The following is a 17,620-nucleotide window of genomic DNA, read 5'->3' on the forward strand; positions in this document are numbered from 1 at the left end:
AATTATAAATTTAATGTAAACCTATTTATAAAAATTAAATATATTAACCACTATGAGCAAAGAAGAAAAACAAATCAAATGAAAAGATAAAAAGTAAGAGAGGGAAAACCCATTGGAAATGAAGAAAACTCATCTATTTGGGTGGTTATAAAAAAACCTTCATAGATGGGAATATGAAATGCCTTGGAATAAGATATTCTCATTCCTAAGGTTAAAAACTTGTATCAAACATGGTGATAGAATATCATTTTCCATTTCCACCTCTTATTCCCATGAACCAAATGGGTCATAAGGAATAATGGAAGAAAGATGAAAAAAGTGGAGTGTGGTGAATTTTGATGGCAAAGTGAATCCTTTTTATAAGAAAATTCGACACAAAAAACGAGAAATTTACCAAGGTTGAGCTTGAAGCAATGGATACCTTAGTTTGAGAAAGAACTCTCGAGCTAGGCTTTGTTTAAAGGCTATACACAACCGAGTCCAAGAAAGGGGCAACTGGCCAAAGCCTTAATTTCAAGACACGCTCTCTCTTTTTAGTTGAACAATCTCTAGAGTGAAACAATTCGATATTTTCATATATTGATTGATGGTGTATACCAGGTCCTTAATTAGTAGCTTAGATTGATAATCGCTCCTTATCTTTGCAATTTAGATCCCTTTCCACTTTTTTTTCTTCTTTTAGTTCAAGAACATGTGACGTGCATGTTTCAACCCTTTGACTCATTGGCCCATGGTATTTATTGTACCCAAAGATTTATATAAGTTAATTTCTAGAACCTATTTAGAATGTTTTTCCAAGTGTTTAGAAATCTCATTTTTAGTACTTAAAACCCTTTGTTCAAGCACATGAAAATTCATCCAAACATACCTTTTATTTTTTCTATATTTTGTCTTTCCATAAATTCTCCTAAAAATAAATATTACAAAAAAAAATCAAATAAAAGAGAACTTACATACTTATCTCCACTTTGTAAAAATATTTCCAATATTTCATTATAACTTTAACGCCAAAAATGTTGGAGGTGTTTCCATCTACATATACACATATATAGAAACTCTCAAATTCTCATACAGTCACACCATTATTTCTTGAATTGAATCAAGAGCAAGTATTAAAGAAATATTCAATTCAAAATTCATGGATTTGTAACTAAATAAAGAGACATCTGAGTTTAAATCCTATCTTGATCTTCTAGCCCTAAAATGTTTGTGTTGATCGGAGAGTAATTAATTTTGATACTTATTTAAGAAAGGTTAAACTCCTCAAGTGTAGTGTTGCATTGAAATGATAAAAATAAATAAATAAATATTAAGACACTAAACCATTGTTTCCTTTTTAAAAAAATCACAAACGAAATTGAATATTTTAAGAGAATGAAAAAAAGTGAACAATTTAAAAATATAAAAACTCAGTATATACACTATTTTTTCTCTCCCTTACGTCGAAGGAGAAGGAGTGGAGAGGAACAAGAAGACTAATGCCGACAAAGTTCGCCTGAAGATGAGAAAAAAAGAGGAACGGAGCATGTGAGGAGTGTTTGGCCTAAGGAATTAGGGAGTAGGTGTCGCAAACTCCAATTCTTGTTTGACTCGAAAAATTTATGTGCGCCCTCAACTAAACAATACCAATTTTATGTTTTATTAAGTCGAACTTCAAGAGTTCATAACTCTTCAGATTTCACAACTTCACACATGGTCCTAAACATCCCTTAAAAATACTAGTTTAAAAATAATTGTTGGGATGGTACCAGCACGCAGCGGAAGCGACAAAGATCGATAAGTACTCTAATTTATTAATTAAAGCATGCTCAAATAGAATTTATTTCAAGACATACCTTTGAAGAACCTTTCAAATCTTGATTTCCGGACGGTAAAAAACTATACATACATTAGAAGTACCAAGATGCAAAAACCAAAGTTTGAAAATAAAAGAGACTAAAGTAGAATGTCACTAAGAAAGGCCAGCCAAGGTTTATCCGTTCTATATCCTCCTTTGCTCTTCATTGGATCGCTCAAATGGCAATGGCTTCAGCTCTGGCCGTCAATGGACTGAAATTGGCTACGACTTCTCAAGCTTATCTGGAGAGCAAGGCTGCAAACGACACCAAGGCTCTATTATCGGAGCTCTCCCGCCAATTTGACGGCCTTAGATGGGTCTCCGGCACCGGCGGCAGCATTGCGATCACGGTTCACGACTACTCCATTCCCAAGAGACGACGGCTAATCGCTATGTCGCCTTCTGGTGGGCATTTCTCCATCTTTATCTCCCTCTTTCAAATCTTTTCTTCCTCTTTATTTTCTTGCATTTTCTGGTCATTTTGTTACTTTCATTGCTTTCAATTGAGCTAATTGGATCTGTTTGTCTCTTGGGAAAGTGATTTTCGAGGTTCCCCGATTTCCCTGTAAGTTGTGTTTGCTTCTCCTTTCTCTGAATTTGCTACGAAATCTAAAATGGGAAAGCTGTTTTAACTTTTGTAATGTTCGATGCCATGGTCCAAAGTGGTTTTAGACAAACACTTAATTAGTGTTTCTCGAAGAAGTGTTTCATTGAAGAAGCACCGTCTCAAAATCATCCATCTAACCCACCCTGAAAGGGTGTATTTAGGAGTGCTGTTAAAATGAATGCTCAAGAGTTAATCAGTCTAATGTTTGGTTCTATCCTATCCTTATTGAAATGCTTCTCAATCTAGAACATAAACTAGAACTAAATGCTTTCTTACTGAACAATTTAAGGTGCTTTATACGTTCCTCACAACCACATGTGTGTTACTTTCAAACATGATGAATTTGGATGCGGTGCTTCTGGCCACATCCGAAATATTCCCTACTATTCTCTGTCTAACAAGCTTGGCTGTTTGTAACCTTATAATTCAACCAATTGCCCCTTCTTTTTGCAGAAGAAGATTCTTGTTCTTCTTATGAACCAAAAATGTTTTGCTAGGGTTCAAGCTATCGAGAACTAGACTATGGGGTGTCTTTTTCATGGTGCAAGATCAGCTGCTTTTCCACTTTTTTTTTCTTTTAAAATTTTTTTTTCTGTTTGGCAAGAGGGTATTTTGTACAACTCAACTCCTTGCATTAGGGTAAAAAGAGCCTGTTCTCTTTTTTTATTTTATTATTTTCCCCTCTAAAAATTGATTGCTTGGATTGGAATTCATGGATTTAGATTAATATTCTTTTTCTTTTGTTGGATTTTACATAGGTGTTAAGAAGGAGAGAATGCTACGTGAGGACACCTGCAAGTTATCTTATGCTGGGTCAATCTTATATTCACCACCTCCAAAACCATTTTCATACGAACTCCCAAACTGTTTTGATTGTGGACCACTTTTTATGAAGGTATAGTTACCAGTCCTCTGTACAATACTGATCTGGATAAGGACTCCAAAAACATCATGAACCAATTATAAGCTAATCATGACCTTACTTGAACTGAATCTATTGTATAGATTGTACAATTGTGTCCTTGAGTTCGAGAGAAAAGTTATAGTAATGCTATGACCTATTATCTTACAAGCAATGTCTCCTATACCTCGAGACACTAACTTAGTTGATCTCTGCATGATGAACCAACCGAATAACCAAATAAAAAAAATAACAGAATAACAGAATATTAAAAGACTATGAGAGCTGCCTTAGGCCCTTATTTATAGTCTAGCCTCCAACAACCAAATAACAAAAGTAAAACAACCCAAAAGATTGTTAGGAACTAAGGTAGTATGGCTAACTTTGTCTTACATCGATTAGAATGGGATGACCAATGTGATACTTAAGTAGCTTGGCTCTCACCTCAATAGCTGGCTCTTGAGGTGTGGTTCTCCAAGGTACTCAAGTACCTAACAATAGTATCAAAGTCAGTTGTCGACGTTCTGACTGGGTGTTTCTGAGTGAGGCACCATCGGTCTAGCCGCCGGGACGTCGGCTTTCCAGGGATGAGGTATTGTTAGGAACCAAGGTAGTATGGGCTACCTTTGTCCCACATTAGTTAGAATGGGATGACCAATGTGATATTTAAGTGGCTTTGCTCTCTCACCTCAATAGCTGGCTTTTGGGATGTGGTTTTCCAAGGTACTTAAGAACCTATACAACAAACTACCCAGCTAACTAATTAAAGCTAAAACAGAAACAGAACACAGAAACTGTGCAGAGAATAGAAAAACCCAAGACAGCCCTACATCAAGTGTTTGCTAGTCTGTATGGCTCTTACTTAGCTTCAGTGGATATCTGATCCTCTCTTCTTTCTCCTGTACATTTTATGATTACAGTGTTTTTTTATTAAACACGGCGACAATAATTATAGTTGTGGCATTAATTTATGTAAGGAGTAGTTCGTTATGTGATTTTGCGCCTTAAATCTAAAGTTTATTCAGCACTGTATATACTTTTTCTTGTCATCCCCATTTGTTTGATAACAAGAAGTTCCTTTGAACTTTGTGGATGACGAAACCGCTGATTTCATACAGTTGCAAGAAATTGATTTTGAGTCTGTCTTAATCTTTCATTTGTTTCAGTTTAATCAATAACTTGATTTTACAGGCTGATTGTTATCACTATCTCTTTGATGCTGCTATTAAGCTTCATCAACTAGGCATTGATTAGTCTTCTCCAACTCAGGGTCGGATTGGGAGCATCAAAGGAATTTCAAGCAACATTTCTGTGAAGGCTGGGGTCCAGGGTTTAGATAATAAAAATGAATCATTGCCAGTGAGTAAAATTGCAAAGCTTAAGATTTGAGGTTTTAATTTTTCATTCTTTTCATTTACCTTTGAGGTAAGCCATTTTTGTATCTGGGTTAGGAGTGTTTCTTTATAGTTTGAGCTCAATCTTCTTTTCAATTGTGGTTCATTTCTCATTTATATTTTGGATGCAGCGTTGCATAGTTCTTGATATCGAAGGGACTACTACTCCAATATCTTTTGTTACTGATGTCCTCTTTCCATATGCTCGTGATAATGTTGGAAAGCATTTGATTTTAACATATGAAACTGCAGAAACTCGAGATGACATTAAGTTGTTGCGTTCACAAGTAAGATTGTTTTATTATGCTGCAATCTGTAGAATATCTATTCTGTCAACAGTATTTACTTGTGCATTCCTGGTCTTAATTAGACTGGAAAACAGCCTTTGCGCTACGGCAGTTGAGAGGCTATTTGGGAGTTGTTTTCTGAATTTTCTGTTTATCAATAAAAATGTGTTCAGGTTGAAGAAGACTTGGAGAAAGGAGTTGCTGGAGCTGTGCCTATTCCTCCTGATAATGCTGGGAAAGAGGAAGTCATTGCAGCATTGGTTGCTAATGTTGAAGCAATGATAAAGGCTGACCGCAAGATAACTGCCTTGAAACAATTGCAAGTAAGGAAGTAAAACAGTCCAATTATCTTACTGCAATTCATTTGGCAGATTTTCTGGGTGAGCTGACTTCTAGCTATGCAGGGTCATATATGGAGAACAGGATTTTCAGGCAATGAATTGGAGGGAGTGGTTTTTGACGACGTGCCAGAGGCGCTTGAGAGATGGCATGCTTCTGGCATTAAGGTAATTCCATCACCCCTCTTGACTCTTGTTAAAACCTGTACAAGTTGCTATTTGAGATTAACTAGAGAAAGGTCATCCCAATTCTCTTGCTCCCACACCAGATTTAGACCGGACTATCTCTAGATGTTTAGAACCCAACTCACGTCTTGCTTTAGTGGAAGAATGATCCAACCTTTTTCAACAAACTATTGACCCAAGTGAGGAAGAAATGATGTAATTACCAATAAAATCAATACGATCTTTCTTGATTTCTTCCAATTCAATGGGTCCAAGATTTGAGTTGATGTCGTTTTAAATCCTCTAAATCACATTGGTACGTAGAGAAGACTATACTCAAGCTTACCTAAATCACTTTGAAGCAAAATTTTTGCAGATGTGTTCACAATTTTCCTCACAATGGAATCTATTTAGGGAAAACTAGACTCAGTTATTAGATAAGACTGACGATTTTATACTTGGGTTAGTAGATGACAAACCTATATGATAATAGATGTATCTTGTGATTGATTTGCCTTCATTCTCATCTGGAAGTCCGGTGATATTTGAACAAAATTTCTCCAGCAGACATTACGAACCAGGAATAACTTGTCATTTCTGGCACGAACAGGTCTACATATACTCGAGCGGCAGCAGGTTGGCACAAAGGCTTATATTTGGGAAGACTAATTATGGTGATCTAAGAAAATACTTATCAGGATTCTTTGACACTGCTGTGGGGTAACCAATTGCTGCTCTTTTTGTTTTCCATGTTTTAATCATACTCAATATTACAAAAATGATGGTGGAACTGCTATTGTATCTCAGGAACAAAAGAGAAATAAGCAGTTATGTTGAGATTTCGGAGTCTGTCGGAGTTGATACGCCATCAGAGATATTGTTCATCACAGATGTCTGTCAGGAAGCTGTAGCAGCAAAAGCAGCAGGTAATGAGTCTGTACTTTTAGCTACTCTTTGTTGTTAGTTTATGGACGAAAAATGAGTAAAAACCTCCCTTTTTCTTTTCTATAATCCATTCGTGCTATAACCAAACTGCATTTGGCTGAAAAGTTCTTGTGAAAACCATCATATAAAGTTCCAAAAAAATTGCAGATTTACTAATTTCATACTTCTTCGAATGCAATCCACGACGTTTCAGGGCTGCAGGTGGCGATCTCAATCCGGCCAGGAAATGGTCCACTGCCTGATAATCACGGCTTCCAGACAATCACTTCCTTCTCTGAAATCTGAAATGAGAAACTACATTTTGTAATTACATCCAAAGAAACCTGCAAATGATCAATTACATCACAGCTTGACAACTTCACCCTGAAAGACTGTTCCGTTCAGAGAGTTTCCCCCATTTTCTCCCTCAGCCATTGTTGTTTAAAGTTTGAACTGAAGAAATGTTTTTTGTATGTACAATAGTGGTTGTACTTAATCTTGTCTAGGGCAAGCCTATGTAACAAAACTCGGATCAAAATGCCAGTTTTTCACTTTTGAAGTGTTGTAAGTAAAGCAAATAACAGATACTATGGCCCATTTTAGCATTGATTCGTTAGGTATTCTTTAGAAGAACTATTTAACTACGTCCAAATCACCAATTAAAGCCAAAAGATTTAGCCAATGAATTGGGAATAACATTAATCATTTAGATTTATCTTTGCCAATCTTGGTTTGAAAATTATTAATATTGTGACTAATTGATAAAATGCCTTGAGTTGGTTATTATAGTTAGTGGTTGTTATAGTTTGTCGGTTATATTAGTTTGTAGGTTATAATAGTATGTATTAGAAGTATTTTTAGTCGAGATAATAATAGTCTATTTAAGATGCAAACTATTTTAGTCTTGATAAAAAATAATAAACATTGTAACAAAGACCAGATAAAATGAATAGGAAATAGTAAACATTGTAGCAAAAAAATGGTTTGAAATAGTAACACTGCACTTAATTATATAGGTTATAATGGTTTAAAACACCAACTATAATAATTGGAACACCAAACATAGAGAGAGCTATAATAGCTCATTTCACCAACTTTGAGTCGAGGCCAAACACCCTCTTAGCCGTTGCAGGGGTACAATATGAATTTCTCACAACCAATATATTCCTTTATCTCTTAAAATTTAAGGGGGAAAAACACTTATGCACCAACTACTACACATCAATAACTGCATATTACGAAATGGAAATAAGATAAATCGTTGAATAAACAAATAGTTAATGTGAAGCTATAACTTCGTGCTTACATTTATCCTCCTTAGACTACATCAGTTCGAACGAATTCATTCCAGGAAAGAAAATTACACAACCCAAAAACAAAAGAACTAATAAGCCCTGGCATTGAAATGCTGAGACAGATTTTCCCAATGAAACTTTTAAGAATGGATGAATGCATGTTCGGATTTTAACATATACAATCAGATTAATGTCATGTTAAACAATGACTTACTTTTATTGTTCCTAAGGAAGCAATCCTGATTTCACCCCATAAAGAGGTTCCATGACATCCTTTACCCATTTCACCTCCAACTGATTGAATATCACCAGAGCTTACACATACCTGATAAGCTCAACAGCAAATTTTCCCTTTTTTGTTGAATTTATTTCTCCAATCTGAATATGAGGAAAATAACCAGAAGTTAGAAATGCTAAGCTCAAGAATTTACAAACTCAGTGCCACTAGTTTTGGTTTCAATTCAATTGGAAAAGCTCAGCTCACCTTTAGTCTCCCTTTTCCACTAACAGAAACAATATCACCAGTCTTCAAAATGGTTCCATTTTTTGTAATTGGCGTCCAATTGACACGAACATCCCCACTACTGCTCATGTAACAATTTCAGGTTCATACACTTTCACAAAAGAAATAGAAGATAAGGCATAGCAACATCTTATTTCCCAGAAACTTTAAGAAAGTTGTCAATTTATCATTCATCATCATATGAAGGCACAATTTAACCATCTACAAATACTACAGACGATGTCTAAAGTTTCAGATTAGTTAAGTTCAAACAGGCAAATCAGCAAAAGATATAAGCAAACCTACATTAAAGTTTGTCATGTATCACCCAATTAATGTAATCTCAAATGCTTTCTTTGGTTTCGAGCAAAAGGTGTACACTTTTGGGTTAAGTCAGCTCCATTCCACTAGTAAAAATGGGGAATAGAAGAGAAGCACTATTGCGTAGAAGTCAACATAAAAAGTATGTTATAAAATTATACATTTTCTCTTTAGGGATTGCAACTTAGACAAGAGTTCTGCAAATTGTCCATTTGAAAAGTTTAATCCTTCTTATATAATGGTTGACACTTCCAAGAAAAATGGAACTCTGAAGGAACAATGTTACTGTTTTTGTTCAATATGGTACAAAAATAGATAATTGACTCATTCCATACTAACATTAATTGTGTGAAATAAATATGATAGTAGAAGACTGGAAGCAACTTTACCTGATTAAATCCACCAGTTTAGATCGAGAAATCTTGAATCCAGCACTTGCTAGAGCATCCACCCTAAGAGATGCCTCAATGGTTTTAAATGTCTTAGTCCTGCAAATGAAATAAGAAAACACTACATTAAAATAATCATGGAAACCAATATCAAAATTTACCGGTATAAATTCATACTTAGGTGGTTCATAATCAAGAGCTGTCAATGGAATCCTCGTACAAGAAACTGTGACATTGCCAACCTGAAATTAAAAATGACATAACAAATAAAGAGATCGGTGAAGAAAATTTTCAAAGAGTTTTATTATCTATTCGGCCATGCAGGCCTCACCAATAGATATCTTAATTTGTTTAATACACACAAGAAAACGAAGTCCATAAAGAGGCATGGAGGCAAGCAAAGGACCAAATCTCCGGTAAAACATTTTTTCATTCACATATTAATTTATGTAACGTCATGTAGAAGGAACCACCCAAGATAATGACACTACCTTGCGCAGTGATGATGCCAGGAAGTCAACAAGTTCTGGAACAACGACTACTTGAGCTCCCTTTTCTTCCTGAAAAAAAGGTAACACTGATCAAACTTTTGTTACTGAGGGGAAAGAGAGAGAGGGAGAGAGAGAGAGAGAGAGACTGGCCATGATAGCCATGTGGAAATTTTTTTATCGAAAACCTACAAATTTTACACAAAGCTACTTCTGGAAATAGACAAGGCATGGAATTTGCCGTTGTAGCATTTATCTAAACTGAATCTTTTTCATAAATTTTGTTCCACGTGAAATGACTGAAAAAATAAAATTAATATATTCACATTTCTGATCAAACTTTTGGACTCTATCAGTAGGCGCCAAGAGCATGATAACCCAAAACACAACTTTTACCATCAGTTTTTGGGATTTGTCAGAGAAATTTATACTTTCTCAAAATAAAACCAACCCACAGATGACCAAAGTGTAATGCGTTTATAATACTTCATGAGTCACAAGTTCAAACAATTATTATAAGATAACAAATCATTAGAAAGAAACCATCAATAGCAATGGACATGAAGCATCAAATGTGCAGTAAGAATGAGAACAAAATAGTTGTAATTATACTTAATACTGAATATAATGATACCTGGAGTATGATATCACCAAGCTTTTCCCTAGCAATCCCTGTTCCAAGAATTGCTCCAAGGAAGTCCCCATGTGAGCAAGGGTGAAACATAAAATTTCCTGTGATACTAGGACAAAAATAAAAATAAAAATAAAATAAAAATAAAAATAAAAAACCCTTCAAAAAGAAGTAGAACAAAATAGTAATTGATTTTACCGCTCAAATATATGGACAAAAGTGAAGGATTAAAGAACGATACCTCAATGCTGAAACTATGTCTGGATCACTCAGTAGTTCATCTGCATGCCCAACAGAAATCCGGCAGCGCTCTGCCTAAAGATTTTGGCAACTTGAAAGACGTGTGGTGTCAGCAATATATCTTAGATTCATAAACCCAATCCCCAATTGAAGAAAACAAGCAAAACTTCTATATTTTCACCTCTGGGTATCCTCCCTGAGCTATTGCTTTCACGTCAGCTAGTTTTTGTAAAGCTAGTATTGACTCTTTCACCACAGGTGGGGTGAGAAAATTTGTATGGAGAACTACTCGTCTTGATAGTGAACGTTTGGCCTAGATGAAACCAAAAGGAGTGAAGAACAAGAATCATCCCTCACAAGTCACAACCAAGAGACAAAGGGGTTACTATATTGATGTTTCTTATACAAATTTCATCAAAATGGAAGGGGAAGAAAAAGGACTAGCTTTTTCCCTTCAAATCTATAGAAATTTGTGGAGTCGTGCTTATTCAGTCTTCACAGCATGATTAAAGAAGGCAAGGAAAAAGAAAATATAGTGCAACAAGATTGTTAAAGCTCTAGTCTTGGATACTAACATGTCATTAAAAGTTTATCAGGATTCAATACCATCACAAGAATATGTTTCACGTCGACAATGACACCTTTATCTCCAACTCCATTGAGTAAAACATCAATATCTCCCTTTACAGCTTGCACTAATTGGCATATTCCTGAAATGGCATTTGGACGATTATTAGCATGCAAATATTGAATTGTATAAGTAAAAATACTTGGGTTAACATTCAGGATTAGAAGAAGCACTTAGTCTTTTCCTTTATCCCATGTTTTCATTTTTAGAGTTACAATGCAAGTGACAAAAATTAAGAATTTGATAGATGTAGGAGACAGTCTGGTGGATACATAGTTTAAGAGGAAGTACTTCTTTCCAAACCAAGGTTATTTTACTCAAAATTTATTATGCTTATCTGCAAGTTCAACATATAATTCTCCTTTACTGATATTTGAGTTATCGAATGCCCCACATGGGCTTCAACAGACAACAGGGACATTAAGTTACTAAGTTCTCAACCAGAAGGTGGAGGCCTGAAACCCAATAGGCACCCTTTAGGAACACCTGCAAGCTTAATATTAAGCTAAAAATCTCTTTCACAATTGAATGACATCATCAAAAGGAAAACCATAACTGCACAAGCGAAATGCTACAGCCACTTCATACAGTAGGAAACAATGTGCTAAACGTTCTAATTTACACACTTTTTAAGAAAGCATTTTTCTTAAAACATAGTGCTAAATTACCATAAAGTGATTGCCGGTAAATCACTTTTTTGGATTATCAACTTTAAAAAAATGATTTTAAACCAATATGATTATTAAAAAATGATGTAGTATAACTTACGAAACAAACTAGATTTTAAGGAAAGCATTTTTTGCCCACCAAAAACACTTAGAAAGCTAATCTGAACACGCCCTAAATCATCCATCATCCTCTCTCAACTAAATACTCCTCGGGCTTATCTCCTCAATTAGCCACCATCCTTTCTATAGAAACAATCACGGTTACAGTCACCCTTTATGTCATTCATTTAAAATGGAATTAAACTCATTATAGACAAGTCCAGAAACGGAAGATTAATTCTAATCGGTACCCAATACAAATCGCAAAATCGCCTGAACTAAGTGTTCGATTATTTTGATCTTAGCAAGCAATCACGATGCAATTAAAGGATAAACCGCCCACCAAACAGTAACAATTCATATTTTTCTATAACATTGAGAGGGTTTTGCATTGCTCAAGAACAAGGAATGGTGAAGAAGCGAATCGAAACCTGAGGACCCCAGAGGAGAAGAGGGAGAAGAGGGAAAGCGGGCCTCGTGGAAGGAGAGCTTATTGAGATTGACAGCAAGGGGACTTCGGAAACTCGAAGATTGAGCTGCTCTTCTTAGACTCCACCGAGCTCCAATGCTCGTTGCGGCCATGGCTAGTGCAAGTGCTAGTGCGTAAGCGTTCCAAACTTTATGGTTAGTGCTTATACTTTGAATTTTATATATATTGTTCTTTTTATCCTCTTTCAATCACATTTTATATTTAAACGTCGACTATAAAAACTATAAGTGTGGCTGGACGGCCAAGCTCAAGCATGGAGTAGATTAGGTTGAGTGGTTCGTGACTCTCTTGAATCTTTCATGTGTATCGGTTTTGGAACTTTATTAATGGTCTATCAAATTGTCGGAAGCTCAATCTATTAATGAGGGGTTTAAGAAATTTTCCTTCGCCTTTCCTACCATATTGAGATCAAATATGATGCTAGGTTGGTGGTTAATCGATTAATAATTGCTATGAGAACTTCGAATAGTTGAACAATATTATTGATGAGATCGTTGTTTTGGTGAAGCATATAGATATTTTCTCCTTTTCATTCTGCTCGAAATCAAATTGCTCACTACATAGCTCATTTCACTGCAGATTTTGAGAACTATTTTGGTTTGTTTGTTTCTTCCAATTTGGAAGATGTGAGAAATTTATGGATTTTTTAGGTTCACCGAGTTTAACGAGTATGTATTTGACAGACAACCCGAATTCTGTTTTTGAAAACTGTTTTCGGATTATGTGATCCAAAAAATGTAAATTCTGAAAACAACATTTTTATATTTCATTGTATCCAGAATTTGAATTTTAAAATTTTAAATGCAAAATTATATTAAATAAAGATTAAAAAAACACTTAGAAATATAGTATGTCAGGTTATAAACTCAATTCAATTTTTTAAGAATATTAAAACATGTGTTATGTAATTGTTATAAATTAGATTAAATTCCAAATTCGGTCTCTATAGTTTGGATACAGTTAAAAGTGTTTTTATCAAACTGCAAGAGTAAATTCTAATTATAATACATAAAACCTCTAAGGACAAAAGTTTCAATTTATCCTATACATTACATGACATTAAAAAATAATAATTATACAATTTTTTAACATAAAACCATATTCATAAATAGATTATTATTAGTTTATTGTCAACTAATATTTAGTAGATAACTACAACTAGTTTGCAATTTTTTAAATTATAATTCAATTTCTTAATTATGCTACCTAACACATATATGAAAATATGAAATACAACTCTGTTTTCATTTAGTTCATTGTTTTCAATTTTATGTTATCAGATTCTCTACCAAACAGACACTTATTTTTCTTATTAGTTGGTGGATTAAAGAGATTTGTTCAGCTGGGTACCGTCTACTTCTTTGGAGCTTTAATGAATATATACCAAAATTAGTTTAAAGTAGAGAGATTAAAATGGATTATAAAGATAATTTTGTCATCTCCAATGATAAAATGATATAAATTTGGTTTTTTTAAATGAAATATTCTATGAACATCATGTTTTATCTTGGAAGGAAACTATTTTGGATTAAATTGTTTATTATTCTTGTGGTGAAACTCATTTACAAACTATCATTACCAAGTATCGCGAGTGTCATGCTTCAACTGTTTGTGACAAAAGAAACTTAAAATTTTAAATTTAAAAAAAAAAATGTTAAATGACGTATAGATTGATTACGAAGTTAAAATTTAAATCCTGGAAAAGGCCCAAACACGAGACCTGAGCCCATGGGCTCCAAAACGAATGCACGTCAATTGAGCCCCTATTGTGGTCTATCCCATCAACAAGAATTTATTATTAGGTTATCAAGAGAAATGGTAAATTTTAAACTTTCATTTAGAAAAATGATAAAAAAAAAATTTTAATTATAAAAAAAAAAAAAAAAAATTATATAATAGAAAATACTAATTAGTAAACGACAAAACTACCATAAAACAACAAAATTAAATACAAACGAGAAGGCAAAGATACATTGTTTAAAAAACAACTTGAATACCACAAGTACATTCTACCTAAACATTCTATAACCACAAATATACACGATCTAAACATTCCATAAGCAAAAATTAAAAATCACCAAATATGATCCTTATCGCTTCCGGTTACCTATAGAACGCGTGTATAAAAGAGAAGATGACAACCAAGTGGTGGGGGTCATTAGAAACTTATGGATGTCCACAACGATGAACTTCCCTCAATGTGAGAAATATCAAAGTTGATTGTACCAGTGAAGTTGTTAATGCCAAATAAATATTTGAATGAATTGCAACTGTAGGACGATATGACTATTGAAAATATGACTGCATTTGACACCAAACCAGTTGTATGGAGTTTCATCACATTCATTCTATGTGACCATCTTACTCATAGAATCTTTGAAAGTCAACGGCCCAACTTTAAACACTATCAATCTCATAACGTCATTGTTGAAAATGATGTTCAAAGTAGAAACAAAAGCAAAAAACATGTGTGCAAATGAAAAAGGTCGGTGACCTAGCGAGGGTGGTCGTCAAAAGTTAGCCAAGATGATCGAATTCAAGAAAATGTTGTTAAACCAATGATCACAAACACGAGATTGATAAAGAGAAAAAGTGATTTTGGTGGTGGCTAAGTGAAAAAAGATGAATAAGATGAGATTTCAATTTTTTTTATTATATTTTAATAATAACGATGATGATGATGATGATGTTGATATTAATAATAATTATAAATTGAACAATATATATATAACACACATGTTTCAAATATTTAAACTTTAATTTCCATTTATATGTTTTTTTTTAGGTCCAACAAGCCATTTTTATGCATTTCTATATGAAAAATTGAAAACATCGAAAATATGGGGAAAAAAAATCAAATTAATGTGATAACAATATTTATAAAATAATGAACAAAAATATTTTCATACAATTAAATTTGTAGCAGGCATTTAAACAAATCGAAAGTTAGTTAAATAAAATCAAATTTGATAATAAAAGATAAATTTAAATATAAATTGTAGAGAAAAATCAGAAAGTGAGCTCGTTTATTTATAATTACATAGTATTCATAATTCCATTTTCATTTAAGTTGTATTCATAATTCTGTTTTTATTTAAGTTTCAACAATTACACTGTATTTATAACTTCATCAACCACAAAACCTACGAAACGAGCCTAAGTCGTTGTAGAAACATAGCAAAAATAACAAGAATGCAAAATGCAAAAGTGAATATGCATTTGTTTGTCAAAAAGACAAATTAATGGTATAATAATATAATAAAATGATAATGAATAAAAGGTGATTAGAAAAATACAAAAAAAAAAATGCTAAAATTTAAATGAAATATACAGTTTGTTAGATAATAATACGTATAAAATATTAAGTAAAATCCTAATCATAATAAAAGATTTTAGTTCGAATTTAAAATAATAAAAAAATAAAATAATGTAAAATCTAAAGATATATTATAAATAAAAATCAAGATGGTAATAAACAGATTAAAGATTGATTAATTATGAATATTTTTCGAAAATTGGTTAAATCAAATCAAAACATATATGAAACCTCAAATTCCAATTTTAAAATGGGAGAAAAATTCGGCATTTTTATCTCTTGAATATGTTAGGTTGAAGACTCATAACCGACCAAATTTATGCACGGTATAACAATTACACAGTACTCGAAAAACTGCTAATCAACCATACCAGGGGGCAATTTGGGGATTAAAAAAATATATGTCATGTGCGCAACACGCTTTTGTGAAAAATATTATTATTTCCATTTTTTTGCAAAAATCAAAAGACAACTCTCGATTTTGCTATTTTCTCCCTTTTTTTTATTAGGATTTAGCATTTCGTTATATTGCAAATTTGGTTGTTTTATTTCTAAAGCATCAATTCCTCCCAATTTTGAAAGTGATATTTAGTGTGTAAATGTAAGGTTTTGTTGGATAACAATTTTGTTTTATTTTTTTAATTCTGAATTTTTTTTATCATATTTATGAATCACTTGAGTTCTTCATATAAATTTAAAAATAAATGTAATTTGAAAAAAAAAAATAGTTTTTAAAATTTAGTGTTTGGTTTTTGAAAGAAACACAATGAAGTAAATCAACATAATCAAATAGATCAATTTCATAAAATAGGGATGAACTAACTAAAAATTCAAATGGAACATAAAAGCGAAGTATAATTTAAATAAAACAGTTATGAGGTAACATATGCAAAATTAATACATAATATTTTTGGGTATTTTCAATTTTGTCGATTAGAGAAAGTTGTCGATTTGACATTTATATAATAAAAAATCTTAATTAGATCGTTGGAAAAAAAATATTAATAAAAAGTTGATATAGATATATCATTAAAAAAAAAACGTATGTATTGATATATTTTGACATTATTTTTAAGACATTTTATTGAATGATCGTGTAACTTTATGTTAAAGAATATGAGATATTAATTAAATTGAGAAACTACGAAATCCGTGGTTCGAATCTCTTTACCTACAATTATATAAAAATACACAAGATAGTAATTACAAGAAAAGAAAATTCTAATATGAAGAAACTAATTTCTCCAACATAATTCAACCTAATTCTCAATTATTGAACTAAAAACGAGACTTACCTAACAATTTAACCAGATTTACGTATATCATGTGTATATTGTATAAGCCAAATTGAAAGTTTTAATAAACTATCTCATTTTAACTCTTAGTTTGTTCCTTGTATTAAAGGTTTTGTTTTAATTTCTTAATTTTTAAGTTTATTTAATCTTAAAATTTCAAATATATTCATCTTAGTTTCAAAACTCCTAAGAGACCACCATTTAGAATTATTTTTCTACTAATGTCCACTTGCTTAAATGTTGGTTTTCAATCTATATAATTTGAAATCTATACTTAACTACTAGTACACATTCTCGAAACTATTTCATCAATGTGCTAAAACCAAAGTAAAGGAAAATACTAGAATAACATTCACGACGTAATTTTTTTAAATAAAATTTAAAATATTGGTTAGAATATCATTTTACTCCTTGTACTTTGAAGTTTGTTTTAATTTAGTCCTTATACCTTTTAAACATCAATTACTAGTCCTTAAACTTTCAATCAAATCTTAAATTTAGTCCTTAATATTAGTTTATTATTGATTTTTTTCAAAAACTTTTTATTATCTATTAGCATTTTTGCTTTAAATTTTAGAAATATGTTCATCATTGTATTTTATTGCATGAATATCAATATCATTGTGGAATTAAATTCAATAAAATTAATTTCATATGATAAAATTTAAGATGTATTGAAAATACAAAAACTAAAAATCAGCATTAAAAAATATAAGTAGGGTGTTCAAAAAATTCGATGACTCGAAAAAATATTAACCCAACCTAACCCGTGTGACTTAGGTTGGGTTGGGTTGGATTCGAATAA

General features: G+C 32.5%; 2 protein-coding genes across 3 annotated transcripts; one reads left to right on the forward strand and one right to left on the reverse strand.

Annotated features, from left to right (window-relative positions):
- Positions 1-1,887: 1,887 nt before the first annotated feature.
- On the forward strand, positions 1,888-7,065 carry LOC120086848 (probable bifunctional methylthioribulose-1-phosphate dehydratase/enolase-phosphatase E1 1). The gene is made up of 9 exons (XM_039043666.1): positions 1,888-2,242; positions 3,203-3,339; positions 4,615-4,704; positions 4,871-5,026; positions 5,200-5,349; positions 5,431-5,532; positions 6,140-6,249; positions 6,337-6,455; positions 6,668-7,065. Exons 1-9 carry the CDS (start codon positions 2,017-2,019, stop codon positions 6,757-6,759), a joined length of 1,182 nt encoding a protein of 393 aa, XP_038899594.1. The 5' UTR covers positions 1,888-2,016; the 3' UTR covers positions 6,760-7,065.
- A 613-nt stretch (positions 7,066-7,678) lies between these two features.
- Positions 7,679-12,356, reverse strand: LOC120086856 (putative RNA-binding protein YlmH). 2 transcript variants are annotated; one of them, XM_039043677.1, is made up of 10 exons: positions 12,146-12,355; positions 10,926-11,029; positions 10,501-10,632; positions 10,321-10,394; positions 10,083-10,188; positions 9,452-9,520; positions 9,138-9,202; positions 8,961-9,059; positions 8,233-8,332; positions 7,679-8,126 (listed from the first exon to the last, which is right to left on the reverse strand). In XM_039043677.1, exons 1-10 carry the CDS (start codon positions 12,294-12,296, stop codon positions 8,064-8,066), a joined length of 963 nt encoding a protein of 320 aa, XP_038899605.1. In that variant the 5' UTR covers positions 12,297-12,355; the 3' UTR covers positions 7,679-8,063. The 2 variants fall into 2 exon arrangements, 1 of the variants encoding a protein (XP_038899605.1); XR_005484350.1 differs by having other exon boundaries at positions 8,078-8,126; positions 8,233-8,362; positions 12,146-12,356.
- Between the last annotated feature and the right edge of the window lie 5,264 nt (positions 12,357-17,620).

Source organism: Benincasa hispida, chromosome 1 (assembly GCF_009727055.1).
Source record: "Benincasa hispida cultivar B227 chromosome 1, ASM972705v1, whole genome shotgun sequence".
Lineage (NCBI taxonomy): Eukaryota > Viridiplantae > Streptophyta > Magnoliopsida > Cucurbitales > Cucurbitaceae > Benincasa > Benincasa hispida.